Below are 25100 nucleotides of genomic sequence, written 5' to 3' on the forward strand. Positions count from 1 at the left end.
AGCTGATCATTTGCATATGACAGCATCTTCTTTCTGTAGGTTAAATTTCGCGTCTGTAGCACGTCATCTTCGTGGTGTAGCAATTTTAATGGCCAGTAGTGTATTTTGCAAAAACCTCGTTTCGATATCTCACATCCTTCACGAAATAAAAGCGCTGCAAATCTTAGGTGATTTATGCTACATATAACACTACGTACAAAACTTGCACTTAATTAGGAACGGAGTCAGTATACAAACCTACTGGTCGTGTTGTGATGTAGGCCGACGGGTAATAAGCGTCGTAATATTGCATTCACCCTCGTCGATGGCCAGCGTCAGAGGGTAATCGGAAAAGTGCGCGCCAAGTGTACGGCCGTATTCGCTCTGGATTTCGGGGCGGTCCACACGGGAGTTAAGTGAGGGGCAGCGTGGCGTGGCGTGGTGTGCGCGCCGTGTCGGCGCCGCAGTGCGCGGGCGCGAGCCGGACTCAGCGCTTGACGGCGGCCGCGGAGCGCCAGTCGCCGCCGGACCACCAGCTCAGCCCGCAGCGCCAGCAGCAGCCGGCAATGCCCGCGGCAGCCGCCGGCGCGCACGCTCCGCAGGTGAGGCTTCGCGCGCCCTTCACACTTCAGTGTCGCCTCCACTGCACCGTCGAAGACAGCCAAATTACTGTACAATTTCACACGTTCTACGGGAGAAATGCGGTGACGATCCTCACGAAGGCACCTCAACGAAATTCATCTAATGTAGTGTCACGAATATATTTGAAATTTAAATCGGGCTTAGAAATAACAAATTATAAATTTCTCGAATTTATACGACGATCTCATCTTCTCTCAAGCCAGTTTCTTGCTTCTGAGCTCGTCACTCGTTGACAATTGACTTATCTCGAATGAAACAAGTTTGCTGTTACCAGTCGTCGCTAATTTATTTCCACAACGCGTTTCGAAGGTTTAAACCACCATCAGGTGGATGTATGTTCTGTGCTACGACTTTCAAATAAGCTGTGGCACTGTCTAGCAGGCCGGCCTCGGTGGTCGTGCGGTTCTAGGCGCTCCAGTCCGGAGCCGCGCTGCTGCTACGATCGCAGGTTTGAATCCTGCCTCGGGCATGGATGTGTGTGATGTCCTTAGGTTAGTTAGGTTTAATTAGTTCTAAGTTCTAGGGGACTGATGACCACAGCAGTTGAGTCCCATAGTGCTCAGAGCCATTTGAACCATTTGAACTGTCTAGCAGAGAAAAACAGAACACTATTTTAGAACATGACTCATAATTTTGTGAAGGTTTTGGACTAAAAAGAAAATGAGAATAAAAGTTCGCATTTAAACTTAATGTGATATTTATGTGTTGTGTTACGACTTTCCAGTAAGCTGTGGCACTATCTAGCAGAGAAAAATAACACGCTATTACAGAACATGGCTCATAGTTTTGTGGAAGTCTTCGATTAAAGGATGAAGAAAAATATAAATGTGAAATAAAAGTTCGCATTTAAACTTAATTTTATCTATTGTTACGAGGCTCACTTCTCACATAACTATTCAAACTAGTTACTGACAAAATATTTTCTTTTAAACATGTAACACAAAAGGACTCTAGTACTGTGGAAGTTTGTAATAATGAAAGAGTAGTAATATCTTTTATCAGCAGCCGTTTTCGGTAAAGTTGATTGGTCATCGAAACTGCTTATGTCGACAGAGAAACGTGTAACAAGAATTACTGTTTCATCACCATAAATAAAAATTGTTTCAGAACAAAATAACGTTTCTACTGTTATTGTCATCCTCTACGAACCACCAGCAGAATTGAAGTAATTGATAAAACAAATGTTCCGTAACAGAAACACACCGTTTTCTCATGCCGACGAATAATCAGAGCTGTTAATTAATTAATTATCTTTGTACTTGAGTTTTAGGTGTAATGAGTAAATATACAAAGTGTTTTCATCAGGTTCGTTAGTAAACCTAATCAGTATCAAAGGATCACGTGTACAGCAAACTTACGTCCTCGTCATATGATCATTTAAGCATATAATTGTCCCAGACAAATAGTCGAGAATATGTATTACTGTAGGTTATTGGTCTGCAAAATCGATTTAAATGGAATTTCCTAAATTAATGTAAAATATTCCGGATAGTAATGTAAAGAATGCATCAAAAAATATGTATTCGAGATATGTCTGAAAAGCTGCGTTTTGTCTGTTTCATTTTTTGTCGGTAGCTTGTTGAATATGGATTGTACAGAGTATAGCACACATTTAACCCCAGTCTTGAAGGTTCACAAAAGTACACTGTACGTTAATTATTTCGTAGATGTTACCCATAGTGAAGACTGCGAGAGTCAGTTTTTATTTTAATAGCTGCGCTTGAGAAACGTGTTGCAAATTCTTACAAGGAAACCATAACGCAATTCTTCTGAAGGGGAATAATAAAAGAATTGGGCATTAAAGTTGGTTTACTGAAAAGAAAGATAGACAATGAGCTTCGAGTAGACAAATGCTCCGACGGAACTTTATGTTCATACGCATCTTCCGATCAGTTTCATAAATTTTGGAATAACAGGTTGATTACATCCAAGGAATAAAACATGTGCTATAATTCTGATAACGCCTGAGTACGTTTAATGACAAAATTAGTCTTTTGTATATACAGGTCCACAGCCGTTGTAATTTCCTTGAGAGAAGTCACTTTTCCATGGAGGTTATTTTATTTTGAAATAAGCAGTTTCTTATGATTTAACTATTAATTAATATCGCCTCACCCACTTTTGAGTATTTTTAAGCTACATAGCAGCAAAAAATTATAATGCATGTAGCATGATATATTTCACGTCCGAAATTGTTGTGCACGCTCTAACTGTGTATGTGCGGAATCCATTTTAGGGACGCCATCACATATTGCTTCCTCCATGAAGATATATGGAATATATCATGCTATATGCCTGATAAGGACCAAGGGGGCGAAATTAGCTAATCGCTAAATGATGAAATACAGTCATTATTTCAGTATAAAACAGTCAACGCCCGAAAATGGTTTCCCTCAAGAAATGACAAAATTGTCCTGAAAATGTATGTCGGAAGGCACGCTGTTGCAGATTATTTCTTTGCAAAACGGACTGCTCTGAAATCTGCCAATGTATTCGTAATACGAATACAAGGAATATGTCAGAAGTAAACATTTCAAGATAGATTCCAAAATCTGAGGTTTATCTCTTAATATTTTCATTTCCACCCGAATTCATTTACAACGGATAGCAAAGAATAATGCACACTTTTTCCCACAGGTTTTATTAAAGTGTGTAATACTTTTCTACTTCATGCCCGTTCATTGAATGTCGCTATTATTCATAATTGATTCATTTTATTAATAGCAGTCGTCATTGAAGACTACATATACAAAGACGTCGGTGTCAGACTTCTAATCACGCGAGATGACACAAATACTTTTTATGGTGCGGTGCTCTTATTTATTAGTTGTTGTTTGTTACTGCATTCCTAGGAAATAACAGATATGGAAGCAATAGCAGTATCCAATTCAACAATAACACTTAATCAGCTATAGCTCTTACCTACCGCTTTATTACTTGTGGTAACGTTGCCTCAGGTCTTTGTGCATGTTTTATGACTTACTTCCTAGGACTCGGAAAATCAAAGCGATTCAGAAAATCGTGAATACCAATTTCTGTTATGCACACTACGTGTGAAAGCATGACCTTCGCTTGTAAACATACATTGTTTCTGAAAAGTTTGGTACGTTTTTCACAACGTTCAAAATTACTAGTTCACTTGAAATGATCTTAATTGTAAGAGAATCTGGGCATACGAAGCTCGAGTCGAATAAATTAACTCCTTTCTCTACTAAATTTTCGTAATTTTGGGATAACGTCTTACATGTCTGATACGCTTTCTGTTTGACTCAGTTCCAGTGAACTGAGTGAGTTAATACGTTATTTATAAGAAATACGTTTTAAATTCCATATTCAGAATCTAATTTTATAAAAATCTGTTTCCACTCGACCTTTATTGTTGCTTAAGTCGTCTACATAGATCCATCCAAATTCTCATTTACCTGAGACAAATTTAGGAACTATATGCAATGAAGCTTCGTTTGCTACAGTCTTCGTCATTAAGAGAGAAAGTATTCATTGCACAAAAGCGTGCAATCAGAATAATAGCTAGAAGCCACCCAAGATCACCTTGCAGACATTTATTTAAGGAACTCGGGATATTCACAGTGCCTTCAAAAAAAATGGTTCAAATGGCTCTGAGCACTATGAGACTTAACTACTGTGGTCATCAGTCCCCTAGAACTTAGAACTACTTAAACCTAACTAACCGAAGGACATCACACACATCCATGCCCGAGGCAGGATTCGAACCTGCGACCGCAGCAGTCGCGCGGTTCCGGACTGCGCGCCTAGAACCGCTAGACCACCGCGGCCGACAGTGCCTTCGCAATACATATATTCACTTATGAAATTTGTCATTAATAACCCATCCCAGTTCAATAAGTAACAGCGAAGTGCCACAACACTAGAGGAAAGGATGATATCTACTACTCTGGATTAAATCTCACTTTGACACAGAAAGGGGTGAATTATGTTGCTACAAAAATCTTTGGCCATTTGCCAAATAGTATTAAAAGTCTGACATAGCCAACCAACATTTAAAAGCAAATTAAAAGAATTTCTGAATGACATCTCTTCTACTCAATAGATAAATTCTTATATATGAAGTAGTAACTGTAAAAAAATTAATTATTTTGTGTAAAGAAAACTCATGTTAAAGTGACACGTTCCACCTCATTACGAAATATCGTATTCATGATCTGTGGAACAAGGATTAATGTATGTATGTACAGTTGATTACCCGCCCGCTCAACCGCCAACCCGGAAGTTTAGGATCTGCCACCAAGGCATACTGCCGGAAATGTGTTGCATCACCTCGCTTACCACAGACTCCCCCCCCCTCCGCCTCCCTCCCCTAATCACTAAGTTGTGTCCCACGTTTTGTCTGTCTCTGCTGGAAAGGCATGTACGTCTTGGACAGCTAGTTGGTAGCTATGCTCCAGTCAGCTTGTGCTTATATTAGAAGCTGAAAGTACTAATGGAATTAGCCGGCCGCTGTAGCCGAGCGGTTCTAGGCGCTTCAGTCTGGAACTGCGCGACCGCTAGGGTCGCAGGTTCGAATCCTGCCTCGGGCATGGATGTGTGTGATGTCCTTAGGTTAGTTAGGCTTAAGTAGTTCTAAGTTCTAGGGGACTGATGACCTCAGATATTAAGTCCCATAGTGCTTAGAGCCATTTGAACCATTTTTTTTTTTTTTTTACTAATGGAAATAAAACAGGCGTGATAGATACTGCTGGAAAATTAACAGACTCAGAACCGATAGGTAATGGTGGGTTGCTCAAATGTTTTATTATTAATAAAGGCATACAAATAAATGACTCCTCACTGCTAAATTCACTCACTTATGTTGATGACCTGATCAATATTTGGAGCTAAAAATAGGCAAACTTAATTATTCATAACCCGGGGGTGAAACTCATATACGGACTTCCAGCATTACGACCTCGGTTCGCTGCCAGGCCACTTGGGGCGCCGCACGTTCAACAATCCTCCTTCATAATTCATAAACTTAATTAATTCATAAGACTAGAACAGTGACTTAAAGAGAAATATGTATTTCGAACAAAACTGTTAATGACAGAATATTAGGTCAGGAAACTGCTTTGGTTATGAATTATGGCTCTGATAATGAAATGCAAAAAGTACTGAAAAAGTTTAGCGTGGCTTTTGGAACACTCAAAATGCATAAAAAAAGTTCAAGACAGATCCTGTCAACAGATCCTCTCTTTTAGTCAATTTCAGGAACTCAAAAAGTGCCTGTTCTTATATTTCGATTTGTCGTACCGTAACGACGACGACTGGGTTTCGAAAGCCGCTCTAGCAGAACTCGAAGCTTCACGAAGGTTCGAAATTCAAATATTTGGAAGCCCTGTCATTTAACTAGAAATGTTACGAAGAACGAGTATACTTTCACTGCTTGCCATGTTTAAGAAGCTATGACTAACCAATTATTCCAAAACGTAGCGCTATTGCACATTTAGAAACGAGAATGTTAATACTTCGATACAGCTTTGTTGGAAATGAATGTAATCGCTAAAATTAACTAACCGATTCAAAGACAGTAAATGGTCGATTGAAATGTCCCTACTCACGATGATGGGAGTGAGTGAGCTGCGACTTTTTGGAAGATATTTTCTAAACTAAACGCCGAATCTTGACTGTTACTAACAAAACGTCATTAAACCGCAATGCGTTTTGACATACTAGTCTATTAGACAAGTCAGAATGTGTGATTGTGATAACTCTCAGAACGCAAAAGATAACTTTTTTCTCATTTAGAAAATGAAACAGAAACCATGATTTGCAGTCTAATCATTCAGTATCTGCTGCAAAATCTACACTGTCATTCATAATGGACTTCCGGTCACGATCACTGACAACGGCCGGGACAGGGGTGGGCTGATCGCATGCTCCATATCCGCATCCAGTGACGCCTATGCGCTGAGGATAACACAGCAGTCGGTCGGTACCGTTGGGCCTTCACGGACTATTCGGACGGAGTTTGAGTTCAGAAAAGATTATCATTTCAATTAAGACGACGCAATGAAAGCCCGACCATAAGATTTTAAGTCGCCATCAAAACTGCTTGAAAGAAGTTTAGTACCACCCTTATGACACGCGTAGGTTATCTTTTTAAACATCTTCCTCAGAACTTTTTTGGCCATAAGAAATCGTTGTATACAGCCTGTGTAATGGGACTAAAAGTGAACTCATATTCTGAGTGCAGTTGTAATGAGCCTACTGTGTCTCCAGTAGTGAAGATTTAGCGTTTAGTGTTTCGTCAACAGCGCCGTTATTATAGACGGAATACAAGCTGGGATTACGAAAAGATGGAGGAGGAAAGTGGGCGTTCTGTTGTCAAAGGAACAATCCAGGCATTTGCCTGGAGCGGTTTATGTAAATCACGGAACATTTAAATCTGAATAGGCGCCCGGCAATCTGAACCGTCACCCTCCCGAAAGTGAGTCGGGTGTGCTAGCCACTGCGGCACCTCCTTCAGTAACCGCGAATAGGACGATGCGTCTTGCGTATAATATTCAGCCTGTCAAGGCGCTTCGAAGGGTCATTTCAAGCTCAGACCGATTGCGCGTCGTCACTTCACGACGAGAATGGTTGTTTCCACCAGAAGTTGCCCGCCGTACTGGCGTATACTACAGTGACGTCATTCGGAAAATACATTCGCTATCGTAAGACACGAAACATTAAAGATCTGCCTTTTTGTGGTCACATGTAGTCAGTAACTTTAGTTGATAACCTCTACGTACAAATTATGGCTCGTAGGTACTCAGAGGTCACTGCAGCAGAACTGCGCGCTGCTTTTTGTAGGAAACTGGGAAGGCTGCAAGACGGTAAGCAACCGTCTCCACTCCATTAATTTGGTCTCTAGGCCTCGACTACGAACAACGGAACAAACCTCCGAGCACCGTGATGCGCTAAGAAAGTGAAAAACATAACACTCGGAATGAATCCTGGGACAATGATCTCGTGATCATTTTCACCCAGGATGAAAGAATCAACAGAATGAGAAGGCCTCAGACATCTTTGGACTTGAACACTATTTACCATCCTTGAGGCACGCGAAACGCACAGTTCATCGTTGCAGGAACACTTCTCGTATAGTGGATGACCACGGGAGGGTGGCAGTCGAATACTGAAAGAGCCAGCAAAATGTGATGAAGTTTTGGGATGGCGATATGCACTTGGCGGTAGCATCGTATTCACGAGGTACAAAAGGGCAGTTCACTGGCGCATCGGTCACTTGTACTCAGGTGATTCATGTGAAAAAGTTTGCGACGTTAATAAGTCCGCACGACGGGAGTGAACAGACTTTGAACGCGGAATTGTAGTTCGAGCTAGATGCATGGAACATTCCATTTCGGAAATAGTTAGGGAATTCAGTATTCCGAGATCCACAGTGTCAAGTGTGTGCCGAATACCAAATTTCAGGCATTACCTCTCACCAGAGACAACTTAGTAGCTGCCGGCCTTCATTTAAAGACCGAGAGCAGAGGCATTTTCGTAGAGTGGTCAGTGAGAACAGACAAGTGACACTGCATTAAATAACAATAGAAAGCAGTGGGGGACGTACGACGAACGTATCCGTTGGGTCAGTGCGGCGAAATTTGGCGTTAATTGGCTATTGCACTAGACGACCGAAGCGAGTGCCTTTGCTAACAGCACGAAATCACCTACAGGGCCTCTCCCGGGCTAGCGATCAGATCAGTTGGACTCTAAACCACTGGAAAACCATGACCTGGTCAGATGAGTTGCGATTTCAGTTGGTAAGAGATGATAGTAGGTTTCGAGTGTGGCACAGACTCCACGAAGCCATGGATCCAAGTTACCGGCAAGGCACTGCGCAAGCTGGTGCAGGCTGTTTACATGAAATGGACTGGGTCCTCTGGTCAAGCGAAACAATCATTGGCTTTGAGACCATTTGCAGCCGCTCATGTAGTTAATGATACCAAACAATGATGGGGTTCTTATGGATTGATTTCAGATTCGTTGAAACGACGTTCTGGATAATTCGAGCGAATGACTGGGCCACTGAGATCGCCCGACATGAATCCCAATATATATGTTTTCAGTTCGAGCACAAAATCCTGTGTTGGCAACACCTTCGCAAGTTTGGACGGCTATAGAGGCAGCATTGCTTAGCTTCTCTTTAAGGGACTTCCAACGACTTGAGTCCATGCTGTGTCGAGTTGCACTACGCCCGGAAAAAGGAGGTCCGACACGATATTATGAGGCATCTTATGACTTTTGTCACTTCAGCGTATTAAGGGGAAATGTACATTGCGTATGTTTAATGTGAAGATGATGTGTGCCGGCCGGTGTGGACGAGCGGCTCTAGGCGCCTCAGTCTGAAACCGCGCGACCGCTACGGTCGGAGGTTCGAATCCTGCCTCGGGTATGGATGTGTGTGATGTCCTTAAGTTAGTTAGGTTTAAGTAGTTCTAAGTTATAGGGGACTGATAACCTCAGATGTTAAGTCCCATAGTGCCCAGAGCCATTTTGATGATGTGTGAAAATATTGTTAAAAGTTTACTTCCACTGTACGAACCTCGAACATTAGTCTTTAATCCAGCGAACGATTTCTAAAATAATGAATAGACTTCTCAATTGGGTTGTCCTGGGCGGCGAACGTAAATTCCGATATTGTCTTGAGGCGCGGTGTTGATACTGTTGATCTAACTGTTATACACACTGTATGAGTGGAACCGCGCGTCCGCTTATATCTGCATTTGGTGGATTGCAGTCCGTTGGGAACGATTTGCATGACGAAAGTCAGTGCTGTGTGCGCCCCTATAGCGTCCGACAATAACTACTCGTATATTGCGCGTCTCTGGATTCTGGCCGACAGTTGTGTGCTGTATCTCTGGAGGACACAGCAGGTGCATAATTTAATTCCAGCGGTATACACTCACAATTTATTTCTGTTACACAGGAATCGTGGCTATAGCCGACTCTCAAAGAAGTTAAAGTAATAACTTCACATTTATTTCAATACCACGCTGAAACTATGACACGAATTTCATGGGACCTTTCGTTCACATAGTACAGCATTTGTACTTGCCATTTTGAAGTTTATCTTAATTTCTCTTGCTTTTACAACCGTTTAAATTATTTTTGATAACAACAGAGTCAGACAGTTTAATTAAGACCTTAAACCTAAAGACTAAACTTAAAGAAAGACAGATTTTAAAGGTATTCAGAAGCTATGAAGCATACATAGCCGGAAACATTCTGAACGGTTTCAACTACAGGAATATTAATGTTATCGATTTCTGAGTAGAAACACAACAAATCCTACTTCCGATTAAACAGACGGCGAGTGCAGTATATTAAACCATGGTATTCCGTATCAAACTTCTTTCCAGCCAATCTCCCTGAATGGCCATTGGTTACAAACCCTGATAAAATCTGCAGCTACAGACTCAAAGAGCCAGTTGTTCCTGAGACCAGAAGCCTTAAAAGTTTTCCTTAAGGCTTCAGGTTCTTTAATAATTTAATATTTAATTAATTACTCTAACGGAGAAACAGTCTTGTCAAGCTTCCTTCCATGAAAGTCCACCTCTCTAGCTGAGCGATTAGTGTGTTATGGAAGGGACGGGCAAGGGAACCCATCAGTCTCATGAAGAAATGTTAAGAGCTACTTGTCTGGGGAGTAACCGCTCTGGTCTCGAGAACAGACAGTAGCGGCCTGCCAGTACTGTCGTCGAGTGAAACAGACTATCAACGATTGTTTAGGGATGCGCAGTACTGTGGGTCTGAGCATATAGTTGTTTTAATTTTGTTTACATTTTTAAAAAATAATGAAAATTACATCTCGACGTGTCTTTGATGAGTGTGTGCTATGAGTTTGCCCTTAGCCCACATTGTCATCCACTGCCTGACCTAGCATGCGCAAACCCTGCGTGTTACAGCGGTACTGATAAGCCTTGTCTCGACAAACCTGGCGCAGGACTCCTTATCTCACTAATATTTGGGACTCGCCTTAGCGAGCGCCAACCCGGAACTTCTTCACAACCATTAAATTTCTGCCCTTTCCGTGAAGGCTTGGATTCATAATATTCTCTTAACTCCTTGAGGGGTAGAAACATCTTTTAAACGAAAACATGGGATTTGTGAAAATTATAAAATTTCTTTACAAACAAAACAATTTATTTTAGTACAATTTTACAATATTTTGCTTACATTTTAAGTTCTGGTTACCTCTGTAAGCACCGCCCATAATACTCGCTAGTTATTTATTTGTTGACAAATATTGAGAGATAAAATGAAACAAATTTCTTGGGAAATTGTTTACACAACCAGCTCACACGCACATTATTATTGAGAATGAAATGTCTCAAAGCAAGCTTTGCCTAATCTTCAACAAAGACAAACTTTACATGTTGAACACATCCACATTGTTCTAACGGGAACACCACACTTGCTGCATACTGCACATCTAAATCTGGTCTGTTTTGGCTGACGTGCGCTACCTTCCAATCCGATTTGTTTGTCCACATGTGGTTTATGTTTACCGAGAGTTAGCTCTTCCGTTTTTTATTTATGTCACTGCAGTGGACAATCGCTCTGACATGCAGTGCTTCGTACAATTTCCTTTGGAAGTCTGTATTCCTAAATTACTCCATCGCAGTTTCTTTGTGTAAGATAAACACATTCACTATGCACATCAGCAAAGTGAAAAAGCCTATGCCACAATTTTCTACTTTCGTAATCACAATCATAGTCTTCTTTTAGATGATCATGACTGACAACAAAATTTATGCCTCAGTAAAAGTGGGTGTGCCTCTAAGTGGTTGCTCCATTTTTTTCCTTTCTATTTACACTTAAGTTGTCACTTCGATCATCCATAGTGGAGATCAAGTTCACAGCTTGTTTCCAGCCCCTTGTAAAATGCTACACCATGAGTGCTGACTCTGCTGTCAAAGTCTACTCATTTTATTTTTTGCTCTTCCTTTAGTTTTAGGAGGACTTTACGTGTAGGGTTCACAGTTCCAACTGCAAATATCTTCTGGGCTTTTAGTATGAACAAGAGCTTACAAGATGTAAAAAAAATTATCCATGAAGTCAATATGATTTTTACCATAAAGTTCTTCACATAAATCTGTCGCTACCTGTGTACCCAGTCCCATTTCACACTTATCTTTAGCTAATTTTTCAATATAAATTTAGAACTTCATATTATATATAGATTCAACACAGAGCATCCTATTTTACAGCCTCTTTTCACAGGCTTGTCCTTTGTATACTGCTTCACTGAGCTTCTGGCTATAAGTTTTACGTTTCTGTAAATAATCATCTGATTCTTTGCCACTTTCTTTGGAATGTGATAAAATAATATTATCACAGCGTGGTTCGTATGCAGGGTCATTATCAGAGTCTTGAAACAGACTTATTTCACTATCTGAGTCTGATGGATGGTTCAAAAATGGTTCAAATGGCTCTGAGCACTATTGGACTCCACTTCTGAGGTCATCAGTCCCCTAGAACTTAGAACTACTTAAACCTAACTAACCTAAGGACATCACACACATCCATGCCCGAGGCAGGATTCGAACCTGCGACCGTAGCGGTCCCGCGGTTCCAGACTGTAGCGCCTAGAACCACTCGGCCACTCCGGCCGGCCTGATGGATGGTCCTCAAAAAGAATTTCATAGTCACTAACACACTTTCGAGCCATACGGGATGAGAGTTGTATCCCAGTTGCGGGTAGTCAGCAGCGCTAACCAAGATTAAAGTAACAAAAATATGAAACAAATAAAGTTGTTTCACGTAACTAATGCACTGAAGTTCATTATCACGAACTGAAGTTACATATGAAAATAATTACTTGAAAATAAAAGTAGTATATATGTGCCAAATTTGATCTTCAAAATGTAGTCCACCTAAAACACGCAAACTGCGGGCAGCCAACAAATAAACTGTAATATACAGACAATAGGAAGGCAAAATGCCTGACAACCAGTCCCACGCCATTTAGGGAGAACACCTTCAACTAACTGTGTGACACACAACAAGATCTGCTGCCCCATGCAGTCACCAGGAGTCGTAAAATAAGTGGTTAACAGCGGTAACTACGGCGCTTGAAAGGATTAATGATTCTAGGATTCTTTTTAGTCTTGGCCGCTGAAAATTTAAGTATCAAAGAAAACAGATCTCTGCCTCACGTCGCTCTGAATCAATCAAACCGATTCAAACACATTTCGTTTCTTCAGCTTGCGCAGTCTGATTTATTTCATTTACATCCACGTATGAGTTTGCATTCCACGATTTCGACTTGCTCTAGGCTTGTGATGTCTTATTACAATCCGAAAGATTAAAGTGTCTTCTGTAATATGTTATGTTTAGTCAAAGCCCTCAAGATAACAACGAACTGGAACTTCCCAAGTAAAATGCCCTTCCTCCACTACTGATTACGATGCGACCTTTTCCTTACCTTCTTGCTGTAAAAAGGAACATCACGCAGTAGTGGAGCTCAAGTTCTCATCAATAGACAAGATGCCAACTATCAGATTTTATGTACAAGTAATCAAAATATCCCAGGAAATGAGTAGCGTTATTATGTATGCCTCGGAAGACAGTAATTAAGAATGAGCAACATTAATGATTAGCTCGACCACCTCGCTCGCTGATACAGTGTAACGTAAGACAAAGGAAGGAAAATGTGCGAAGAGATATTAAATATAGCAGATGCTGCTTCGTTTTTATTCTCTGGCTCTAGCTGAGAAAAAGTTGCAAGCAGTCGATTCGCAACAGGTGACTGTCCGTCTCGCTGCTGCACCGCTGACTCAACACCATTAACCAAGTTCCGTGAAGCGAAGGAACCAAATTGCGAACTTCTACATCCGGTGTTGCTTCCCTTCATGTGTGAGATACAAAGCGTCTATAGTTTTAATTTCCCCCCGACTCTTCTCATTCTTGAATTTTGCTATCCGTAGCCGGCCGTTGTGGATGAGCAGTTCTAGGCGCTTCAGCCTGGAACCGTGCGACCGCTACGCTCGCAGGTTCGAATCCTGCCTCGGGCATGGATGTGTGTGATGTCCTTAGGTTAGCTAGGTTTAAGTAGTTCTACGTTCTAGGGGACTGATGACCTCAGATGTTAAGCACCATAACGCTCAGAGCCATTTGAACCATTTTTTTTTCTTTTGCTACCCGTAACGTACATCGTACCAAGAAATGCGTAACGTTTTATGAAGCACTAGTACAAATGGATGATTTTTTTTTTAGAGATGATCTCCCATATGTCCCCCTTTCTCATCAGTCTTTACATAATGATGCCTTGCTACCTTACTGTATCAACAGTAATAGTTATATTCGCTTCTGAAGTTGTTGCTTCCACATCGGTTGTACACTTCGAGCAATCTACGCATATAAACATTGGATCCCTGGAGATTTTTATTTCTTTTCTACGAAGTTTTCACGTCCCATAAACAGGTATATTCATAGAGAAGCAGCACTAACTCAACATTATGATAAATGAGTCTAGACATTTTTAATACTCTTTCAAAGATTAAGCGAAATCGCTAAAGCTATAGCACTGAGTCTAAGGAAGAAAGTTATACGATTTCAAACAAATCAGATCTTGCCTAATCCTGTGGGCTGAATCCAAAATCATTTCACTTTGTTTCGCGCAGTTAAAGTATGTGTTCTGTTGATAATGATTTGTTGGTAATGATCCGTTAGGTAACAGACGTTAAACCGGGGGTTCCCTTTGGTACTACTGGAGAAGAGTATGCAAGGTAGAGACAATGGATTTTAACCCTTACATTTCTCTGATTACATACTCGTTTACAACGTAACACTACACTGCACAAGAGTTCATCACAGCCATCCGCACAACTCAACACTTCAAAAGCCAGAGGAAGCCAACGGTAAACCAGCTCCACCTGGTTCTTGCGCAGCATAATTATACAAAATTCCCGTTTCTTTTCCGACACTCACCTCTTCAGTATGTAACTAAGTTTAATTTTTTTTATTTGTACTAATAATACAATTGTAAAACGTGTGTGTCTCTGTTTGAACACACTAATCTCCAAAACTGCTAGATAAATTCTCATGGGATTTTCACAGGTACCTTGAGCGTAGCTTGGGGCCACGCATAGGCTTTATTTCATCAAAATCGTATCACGAAAAAAAAAAAGAGATATCGTAATTTAAAGTTATAGGAGCCTTCTGAACTTTGTAGTTCGGATGATTACCTTAATTGCGGCGTAGTACACCAAAGAACCAGTATATGGCGCTGTTAGTTTTTTTCACCTCGGTGACAGAAATATTTTCGGGAGTTAACGCCAGTGACACAATTAAGCGCCGCAATGTTATCTTTACGAAAACACGCTGACACTGAATTTACTTGGCTAGGATACACAGATTTGTTGGTTTCGCTTTGTGAGTTCAAAACTTCTTCCATAGGTTTCACTTATGTTTGGCTTCTTGGCTAGGAGAAACGGTTTTACTGACAGAGTGATCCTATAATGGTTCCGTTTTTAGCAATTTAGGCATGGAGCACTAAAACGCGACGGTATGGAAAGACCCTCCTTTAACTTCCGCTGTCAAGCACAGGTGTATAGCTAGTTGCTAAATATGAGTCCACTGCGTTGTCATTGTGGCTTCGCACTCTGTACAGCGTGATCTGCCAAGGCAGCAAGAATATACACTGATAAGCAGATGAATTACACACACCTGCCTATCTTGGAGAAGCACATTCACTTTGATAACTGAGATGATTTGTCAGCACAGAAATACAGTAGTACATCCAAAGCATCTTGAAAGAATCCTATGTGTACTCCACAGGATTAACCTCAGCTTACAGCCACCGAACCATGTGGCACAGTGGTTAGTACACTGGATTGGCATACGGGAGGACGACGGTTCAAGCCAGCGTCCGGCCATCCTGATTTAGGTTTCCCATGATTTCCATAAATCGCTTCAGGCAACTGCCGGGATGGTTCCTTTGAAAGGACACGACCGACTTTCTTTCCCATCCTTCCATAATCCGATGGGACCACTGACCTCGCTGTTCGGTGTTCCCCCCCAAATCAACCAACCAATCAGCTCACATCCCCTCCGCCCTCCGTTGTGGAGCCAGTATGTTCCTACCTTCCAGTTTATCCAAGGACACTGACACACTTGTGGAATGATGCATAGTTACAGAGTTCCATTGAGCAACTGAAGATCAACAGACAGCTGATTGCAAATATTTGCCAGCTTATCCGTGTACCGACTCCTTGTAAGAATATTAGCAGACGAGCCAAGAGACCTTTCCTGGCCGGCCAGTGTGGCCGAGCGCTTCTAGGCGCTACAGTCTGGAACCGCGGGACCTCTATGGTCGCAGGTTCGAATCCTGCCTCGGGCATGGATGTGTGTGATGACCTTAGGCAAGTTAGATTTAAGTAGTTCTAAGTTCTAGGGGACTGATGACCTCAAAAGTTAAGTCCCATGGTGCTCAGAGCCATTTGAACCATTTTTAGACCTTTCCTGCCAACGTGACTATTTAGATGTGAGAATATCGCCTCCAGCCTCTGACTTTTCATTAAGTCATTCCTTACTATCTGCGGATTATGAACCATACGGCAGCTCCAACCTATTGAACTGTTGATAAGTTGTTGATTACGGCAGTTTACTATGCCACCGGTGATTCTTTTTTATCCAAACCGAAGTATTCACGCGTTATGTTCTAGTGATGACTGATGAAGATGTGGCCGAGCGGTTCTAGGCGCTTCAGTCCGGAACCACGCGACTGATACGGTCGCAGGTTCGAATCCTGCCTCGGGCATGGATGTGTGTGATGTCCTTAGGTTAGTCAGGTTTAAGTAGTTCTAAGTTCTAAGGGACTGATGACCTCATATCTTAAGTCCCATAGTGCTCAGAGCCATTTGAACCATGTTTGATGAAGATGCTAACGACTCCCGGACGTTAGAGACAGTGTTTCTCATGTTCCAAACCAGGAGAGCTAGTAATGTTGTATGGAATTCTTTCCTGTAAGAGCCCCATAAGTAGAACTCACTAAAATTCTTCCGGGAGTACGGCCACGTCCTCTTGTGAATTAATTAAAGTACTCAGGGAACCAAAACAATTGCAACACTATGGAAGCGGCATGCACCAAACATCAGATGGGCATACAGTGTTCTACATACTGGGTCATTCCAATGAATAACATTTCAGCGCTACCGCACAAATAAGGTAGGAGTAAAGCTACAATCTGCATATAAGCAAAAATTAAACAGTGGCCTTTTCTCGTTCCCAAATCGCATTTGCCACTTAGATTATATTTTTCTTCATTTAAGAAGTAGAAACGTTTATTAGCATTTATTGTAATTCTTAAGTGGCAGTATTTTGTCCTATCGAGACTGTGGTTTAAAGTTCCACGATATTCCTGCTCGTACTTGTGATCAGGATCCCACTAGTTTCATGCACATATGGAATCGATGGGTTGAGGAGGGGCGTATTCAGATCCATGCAGGATCTCAGCAGCACTGTGCCACTAGTGCCCGAGGGGACAGGCCCATTGTTCGCTCAGCCTTTTAGGTTTATGCAGCCACATCACATACCGTTAGTCAGGAAATGTGCTTGTTCACAGCAAAACAAGGATCCACAGGTATATTGCGAGGACGTCCAAAGCACCACGGACTGGCAGAACCCGGGGGTGAAACTCATATACGGACTTCCAGCACTACGACCTCGGATCGCTGCCAGGCCACTTGGAGCGCCACACTTTCAACAATCCTCCTTCATACCGTTTTCTTATTGGGTGATTTAAAATTTTCCATAGTTGTTTCCGTTTCGTAATAAACAGAAGCTGGCTTCATTGCATTGTGTTCCTAATTACGACTTCTTGTATGTCTTGCACTCTTTGAATTACATTGTAAATACGCTGCTTGTACTCTGTTTGAATTTTGGTCACATTCGTGATACTGTGTGTGGTAAATGATACCATATTTGTTTCGTCGCATGGTGTTCTAAAGACTCAGGTAAATCTGTTCCTGTTTACGAATCCGCGTGTGATCTGGTCAGTTTAGCTGCATTGCAAGTATACTGCCCGCATTCTACTTTATTTTCGTCCACATCCGTTTTTCCTCTCATTTAATGGAAAACTTCGTGTTAGCAGCTTTTGACAGAATCGATATTCGACTTCACTACATCTTTTTTTTGTGATTTATTGGCTTTCGGTACGAGCGTACAACAGTAGAGAGACAATATGACGACGTGTTGCGACATTCATTATGGTCAAGCCGTACCCTGTTGCGAAGTTACATAGGCATATACTTGTCATCTGACGCCAGGCAGACGATTTTCGTGTCAGTTATGATGATATGAAGATAAGTACAACACAACACCCAGTGCCCGAGAGGAGAAAACCTCCGACCTGCCCGGGAATCGAATCTGGGCCCCTTCGGTTAGCAACCTTCAGCGCGGTCCCAGCACCTACCGAGGCGGACAAACTCTTTATTACTTCTTGCCACGGAATGAATATGCTTTGAATGGTGTTGCTTCTTGCCACTGAGTATGCTTTGCGGCCTTAGTGACTAGTACATTCTTCCTTGCAAACGCTAAAAATGCAACATTAATTTCGCAAATGTCTTCACACGCTAACAGGTACTTCAAGCAATATGTTTCACCAAAAATCAATGTACTAGAATTAGTCTTCCACTCCAATGAAAACTTCTGATGTCTCCATTAGTCATGGACTGTGCAGCTGGTCCCGGCGGAGGTTCGAGTCCTTCCTCGGGCATGGGTGTATGTGTTGTCCTTAGAATAATTTAGGTTAAGTAGTGTGTAAGCTTAGGGACTGATGACCTTAGCGTCCACAACTCGTGGTCGTGCGTTAGCGTTCTCGCTTCCCACACCTGGGTCCCCGGGTTCGATTCCCGGCGGGGTCAGGGATTTTCTCTGCCTCGTGATGACTGGGTGTTGTGTGCAGTCCTTAGTTAGTTAGGTTTAAGTAGTTCTAAGTTCTGGGGGACTGATAACCATAGCTGTTAAGTCCCATAGTGCTCAGAGCCATTTGAATCATTTTTTTGATGGCGTTTGCAGTTAAATCCCATAACATTTCACAAACATTTGAACCTTTTTTTTGTGTCCATTATATACGAGGAAGTGTGAAAAACTGAGATCAAAAATAAAATAGAATACAACCAATATACTTACAATGGATGTGAATCGAGCACTTCGCACACGGATTCGTAAGCAGGAACAAATATACACATATATATATATATAGGTCCACAGAATAGCATGCGACGAAACCAGCTTCTGTTTTATATGAAACAAAAACAAATATGGAATCGCGAACTAAAAGTAAGCAGAATACCAGCAACATACCTACAGTGCAGTTTAAAGAGTGCAGTTCACCCATGAGATTGTAATCAAGAAAACAATGCGATGAAATCAGTTTGTGTGTCATGCCAAAGAGATGACTTTTATGTTTTGTCATTTCCAGTTTATAATGACCACTTGGTTGAATTTGCGATATTTGGTTTGATAAATAAATAATTTTACAGTCAAAGGGCCACTTACAATTTTTTCGCATGACTCTAAACCACAGCTACGAGGAGCTAATCTTAGTTTTTGAATAATTTTTCTCGAACATATTTTTTTTTCAAGGTGACAGAAATATTTCCCGGCCTACCCACTAAAACCCACTGGAACTATTGTCATCTAACATTTGTATTTCGCAGAGGAAGAACATTGCTTTTGACGCCGCATTTTCCCATATTCGAAGTTTACTGCCAAGCCACTAGGAGTGCTACTGGCGTTCTCTGATTTCGTACCTTAACATGAGCGGTGCATTTCTTGTAGTTTGGTGTTCCGTGGTCAGCACAGCGACCATTGTTGCCGCTACCCTTGAGGCAGCAGCAGAGAGGCGCGCCCAACAACTGCATTGGACACTGCCACTTCGTCTTTTCAGACGAATCCCAGTTCTGCCTACAGCATCACGATGGACGAATCCATCTGGGGAGACTTCGGGCAGAACGAACGTTGCCGGATTGCAATAGTCATCGTCATACGGTCCTAACACCTGGCGTTATGATACGGGATGCCACTGGGTACACAACACGAACACCTCTGGTTCACATAGCTGGTAATTTAGACAGGAGCCGTTTCATTTCTGACATTCTGACGCCGATGGCTGTACCTTTCCTTCGATGTGTCCGTGACGTTACTTTCCAACAAGACATCGCCAGATAGCATGTTTCTCATGCTGTCCTGACCTACCTAGATAAAGAGCGCTGCGACTGTTGCCCTGTCCAACAAGTTCTCCAGCTCTCTCACCCACTGAGTACATCTGGTCATGAGCTCCCGGGAGAGCGGCACGCCACCACTCGCCAGCCACTACGATTGACGCTTTCTGAAACAGATCTGAACCACTATGGAATGACGTAAACGTACCTGTTGTCCGAGGTCAGTTCGACTCGATGCCCAGTTGGGTTAGAGCCATTTTTGCTGCCAGAGGTTGGAACTCAGCTTACTATTTTCGCACCTTGTGTAACCATAAATCACAAACAAATCTAAACATATATTCTTCCTACTAAATATTCTGTAGGGTGGTCCAACTGCCCCTACCGATGGGTTTTATGCAACCCGCAATGCCTTCAAAAATCTCGCGACAGATTTTCATAGTCCCTCATTCTCTATGCGTAAACTACTAGTCCTACAGAAAAAATGAACAGGACATTTTTGTAGGAAATTTAATGTAATTAAATTTTGTACTGAGATACGTTTCCGCTGGAGGCCACGGCTTTAGAGTTATTGAAGAAAAACGCGTTTGAAGGTCCTTTTGTAAGTTTTTCCTGAATAACTCGAAAACCGTGGCCTCCAGCGAAGACGTAACCCAGTACAAAATTTAACTAGATTAAATTTCCTACAAAAATGTCGTGTTCATTTTTTTCTGTAGGACTAATAGTTTGCGTATAGCGAGTGATAGAACCTAAAAACCGCAGCAATGGTTTCTGAAGGTGTTGCAGGTTGCCCGAAACCCACATATAGTTGAAGCTAAAATACACTGTTTGTACAATAAGTAAAATTCCGTTATTTGCTATCCTTCGTGGTGCTACAGTTTCAATGGCCAGCTGTGTACTGGAATATCAAAATAGTGATGCTTTGTTCGTGTTGCATCAGCATTCTGCAGGGAGAAAGCCTACTTACTCATACCCGGAGGTTAGGTCCAGCCAGCTAAACGGAAATATTTTCTTCCTTCGTCAAAAATGGCACGTTTCCTTCGAGAAGTAACTTAAATATGTTATGTTAAGTATGGTTGACTGAGATGAGTGGGTGTAGATTTTTGTATTAGTGCTCTTGGTGTCAGCGAGAAAGATAAGAAGGATGACACCTGACACCAGCACCTAGTCTACTCCTCTCGAACAGGTCCATGCTGGCTGTCGAGATACCCGATGGGTGGGTCACTACCAGAAGTGTCACATGTTCACAATCCGTGAGAGGTTACGGGACTCAGTCGAGTATATTGACGCTGTGGTAATGAAAATCTGTATAGTGGCACGTCTGCTCACGTTGGCGGCCAAATACTGATAATGAAAAACTTGATACACCCCGTTATTCGAACTTACTAACTTCAAGTCGAGCGTCTATGCACGAGACTGTGTGAGCTTACTAGCTACGGAGGCACGTTAAGGCTTTTCTCTTCTGCCCCGATCAAAGACCAGAATATCGTATCTCGCCCATCCTGCGCCTGTCACGTGGACGGTTATTACGAGGTCTAATGACATAATGTATGTACCACGTCAAACCGTACGACTCGGCAAAGCGATAGGATCGCTATCTCTACAACATGGAAGCTCTCTCTAATCTAGATGCTCATCAGAGACCAGCCATTTGTTCATGCCTGTAGGAGCGTATGTCATTCTATCTCACCTTAGGTTAAATGACAATACGACGACTGGTACGGAATAGAATGTCGAAAAATTATAACGGTTGAATTCATAATGAACTACCATCATGCGCGAATCCCGCGAAAGATAAATAACGCCAGGAAAGAGAAGCGATCACATGTAGAGCACGCTGTATAAATAATAAACTACTTGCACACAGTCTGCAAAGGGGCTGAATTATCAAAAATTGTGGCCATGCCAATGGTAATAGTGAAAAGAATTTTGAATTATTCCAATAAAAAGTACAAGGCAACGTGTTTGACCGATCATAATTATACACTCCTGGAAATTGAAATAAGAACACCGTGAATTCATCGTCGCAGGAAGGGGAAACTTTATTGACACATTCCTGTGGTCAGATACATCACATGATCACACTGACAGAACCACAGGCACATAGACACAGGCAACAGAGCATGCACAATGTCGGCACTAGTACAGTGTATATCCACCTTTCGCAGCAATGCAGGCTGCTATTCTCCCATGGAGACGATCGTAGAGATGCTGGATGTAGTCCTGTGGAACGGCCTGCCATGCCATTTCCACCTGGCGCCTCAGTTGGACCAGCGTTCGTGCTGGACGTGCAGACCGTGTGAGACGACGCTTCATCCAGTCCCAAACATGCTCAATGGGGGACAGATCCGGAGATCTTGCTGGCCAGGGTAGTTGACTTACACCTTCTAGAGCACGTTGGGTGGCACGGGATACATGCGGACGTGCATTGTCCTGTTGGAACAGCAAGTTCCCTTGCCGGTCTAGGAATGGTAGAACGATGGGTTAGATGACGGTTTGGATGTACCGTGCACTATTCAGTGTCCCCTCGACGATCACCAGTGGTGTACGGCCAGTGTAGGAGATCGCTCCCCACACCATGATGCCGGGTGTTGGCCCTGTGTGCCTCGGTCGTATGCAGTCCTGATTGTGGCGCTCACCTGCACGGCGCCAAACACGCATACGACCATCATTGGCACCAAGGCAGAAGCGACTCTCATCGCTGAAGACGACACGTCTCCATTCGTCCCTCCATTCACGCCTGTCGCGACACCACTGGAGGCGGGCTGCACGATGTTGGGGCGTGAGCGGAAGACGGCCTAACGGTGTGCGGGACCGTAGCCCAGCTTCATGGAGACGGTTGCGAATGGTCCTCGCCGATACCCCAGGAGCAACAGTGTCCCTAATTTGCTGGGAAGTGGCGGTGCGGTCCCCTACGGCACTGCGTAGGATCCTACGGTCTTGGCGTGCATCCGTGCGTCGCTGCTGTCCGGTCCCAGGTCGACGGGCACGTGCACCTTCCGCCGACCACTGGCGACAACATCGATGTACTGTGGAGACCTCACGCCCCACGTGTTGAGCAATTCGGCGGTACGTCCACCCGGCCTCCCGCATGCCCACTATACGCCCTCGCTCAAAGTCCGTCAACTGCACATACGGTTCACGTCCACGCTGTCGCGGCAAGCTACCAGTGTTAAAGACTGCGATGGAGCTCCGTATGCCACGGCAAACTGGCTGACACTGACGGCGGCGGTGCACAAATGCTGCGCAGCTAGCGCCATTCGACGGCCAACACCGCGGTTCCTGGTGTGTCCGCTGTGCCGTGCGTGTGATCATTGCTTGTACAGCCCTCTCGCAGTGTCCGGAGCAAGTATGGTGGGTCTGACACACCGGTGTCAATGTGTTCTTTTTTCCATTTCCAGGAGTGTATTAAATCTACAGTAACGGAGAAAGAAATCGCAGCACCAAGAAAGAGTTGTGCGACGTAAATGATAGTTGGAGGCGTGTTTCTACACCTGAAAGATAATGTCTGTTCAAATTTCGGGCCAGTCTCACAAGAGTGACGCTAGTACCGCCACTATGAGAGTTCAAATCAGACTTCCTTTAAATACACGCTGTAACTGTAGTGAGCGTTAGTTACCTTTGACATTGGACGTGATGAACTGATGTTTGCCAAGAATGCCTTTGAGGTGACGAAGAAGCCATTATAAACAACTCACCGAGTTTGAAAGAGATCGTGTAATATGGCTTCGAGAAGCTGCATGTTCCTTCTGCGATACTACAGTGAGACTTGGCAGAAATGTAGCCACTATACATGACTGCTGGCAGCGGTGGTCACGAGAATGTACAGCCGCAAGAAGACTGGTTTCTGGACGGCTACGGGGAATTACCGAGAGGGGAGTCAATCGTTTCCGACGGGTGGCTCTCGCGCGTCGTACTGCATCTACAGAAACAATTTCGTCAGCATTTGGCACCACAGTGACACAACGAACTGCTACAAATTGGTTAACTCAAGGACAGCCCGGAGCCAGACGCCCTGTAGAGTTATTCCATTGACACCAGACCACTACCATTTGCGACTTCAGTAGTGTCAAGCGAGAGCTAATTAGAGGGCAGCGTGGAGGACTCTTGTGTTTTCTAATGAAAGCTGGTTCTGTCTCGGTGCCAGTGATGGCCGTTTGCTGCTTAGAAAGAGGCCAGTTGAGGGCACTCTCGAGGTTATCCCACGCTCCCTGACTGCAAATTTGTACGTCAGTCTGGTGATTCGACCTATTGTGCAGACATTCTGAACAGCGTTCTAAGGAGTGTTTTCCCACAGGATAACGCTTCCCACATACCGCTTTCGTAACCGAACACGCTCTACAGACTGTTGACACGTCGCCTTGACTTGCTCGATCCCCCGATCTATCTCCAGTCGAGAACGTATAGGACATCGTCGGACAACTGCGGCGTCATCCACACCAGCTATATTCACCGATCAAGTGCCATAGGCATGGAACTCTATCCCACAAACTGACATCCGGCACCTGTACAACACAATGCATTCATGTTTGCATGCTTGCTTTCAACATTCTGGCAGCTACACCGGTTATTAATGTACCAGCGTTTCACATTTGCAATGGCTCACCTCGCCCTTACATAAACCTGTGATCTCACAATGTTAAACACTTAAATATGTTACCTAGACAAATGCATACCCGAAATTTCATTAATCTACATCAATTATTCCTTTGTGTTGAGATTTTTTCCGTCAGTGTATATAGTAAATCTGTGTATGGATTCGAGAACTGTCTCTTCAATTTTCTTTCTTCATTCCTTAACGCGTTAGTGCCATTAATCGCCTTTGATGTAGACTTTAAACATAATTAATATAACTAGTATCTGGAACAATGCTCTCAGCAATCGAACAGTATTTAATATCCACCAACACACACGGAAATTCGTGGACTTTACATGTCAGTGCCTGCTTGTATTTTTTACTCATATTAACAACAGGACAAGTGCAATCAGGGCTCGTGCACTGAGGGTTCCATACAAACTTAATTCTGTTTACAGATATTAATTATTTCGTGTGGCTCAGCGACCTGGTGCAGTTCTTTCTATTGGACGCCTTTTAGATCAACTATGTGGCCCTAATGTACCCTAGTTATCCAGTAAGGAAAAGGGAGCCTACAGTTTAAAATGGAATCGGAACCACGTCTTGTTTCTGAAGACTTTCAACATCGTTGAGAGGCGAAGTCTAGGTTAAAAAGAAGACTCAAAATATCGATCGTCCGACCGAGATTCGATCCCGCGGCTCAGTTTTCAGGCACACGTTTTACCATATTTTTT

The 25100-nt window shown here is 43.0% G+C and overlaps 1 protein-coding gene across 1 annotated transcript in view; it reads left to right on the forward strand.

Moving 5' to 3' along the window:
• Positions 1-304: 304 nt before the first annotated feature.
• LOC124722549 (galactosylgalactosylxylosylprotein 3-beta-glucuronosyltransferase P-like) overlaps positions 305-25100 on the forward strand; it is a 296338-nt gene continuing 271542 nt past the window's right edge. Inside the window, exons 1-2 of the mRNA XM_047247691.1 lie at positions 305-321; positions 407-581. Coding sequence (XP_047103647.1) covers positions 305-321; positions 407-581 — 192 coding nt within the window. The remainder of the gene's footprint in view (positions 322-406; positions 582-25100) is intronic.

The sequence above is a fragment of the Schistocerca piceifrons genome, chromosome X, assembly GCF_021461385.2.
Source record: "Schistocerca piceifrons isolate TAMUIC-IGC-003096 chromosome X, iqSchPice1.1, whole genome shotgun sequence".
NCBI classification, from domain to species: Eukaryota; Metazoa; Arthropoda; class Insecta; order Orthoptera; family Acrididae; genus Schistocerca; species Schistocerca piceifrons.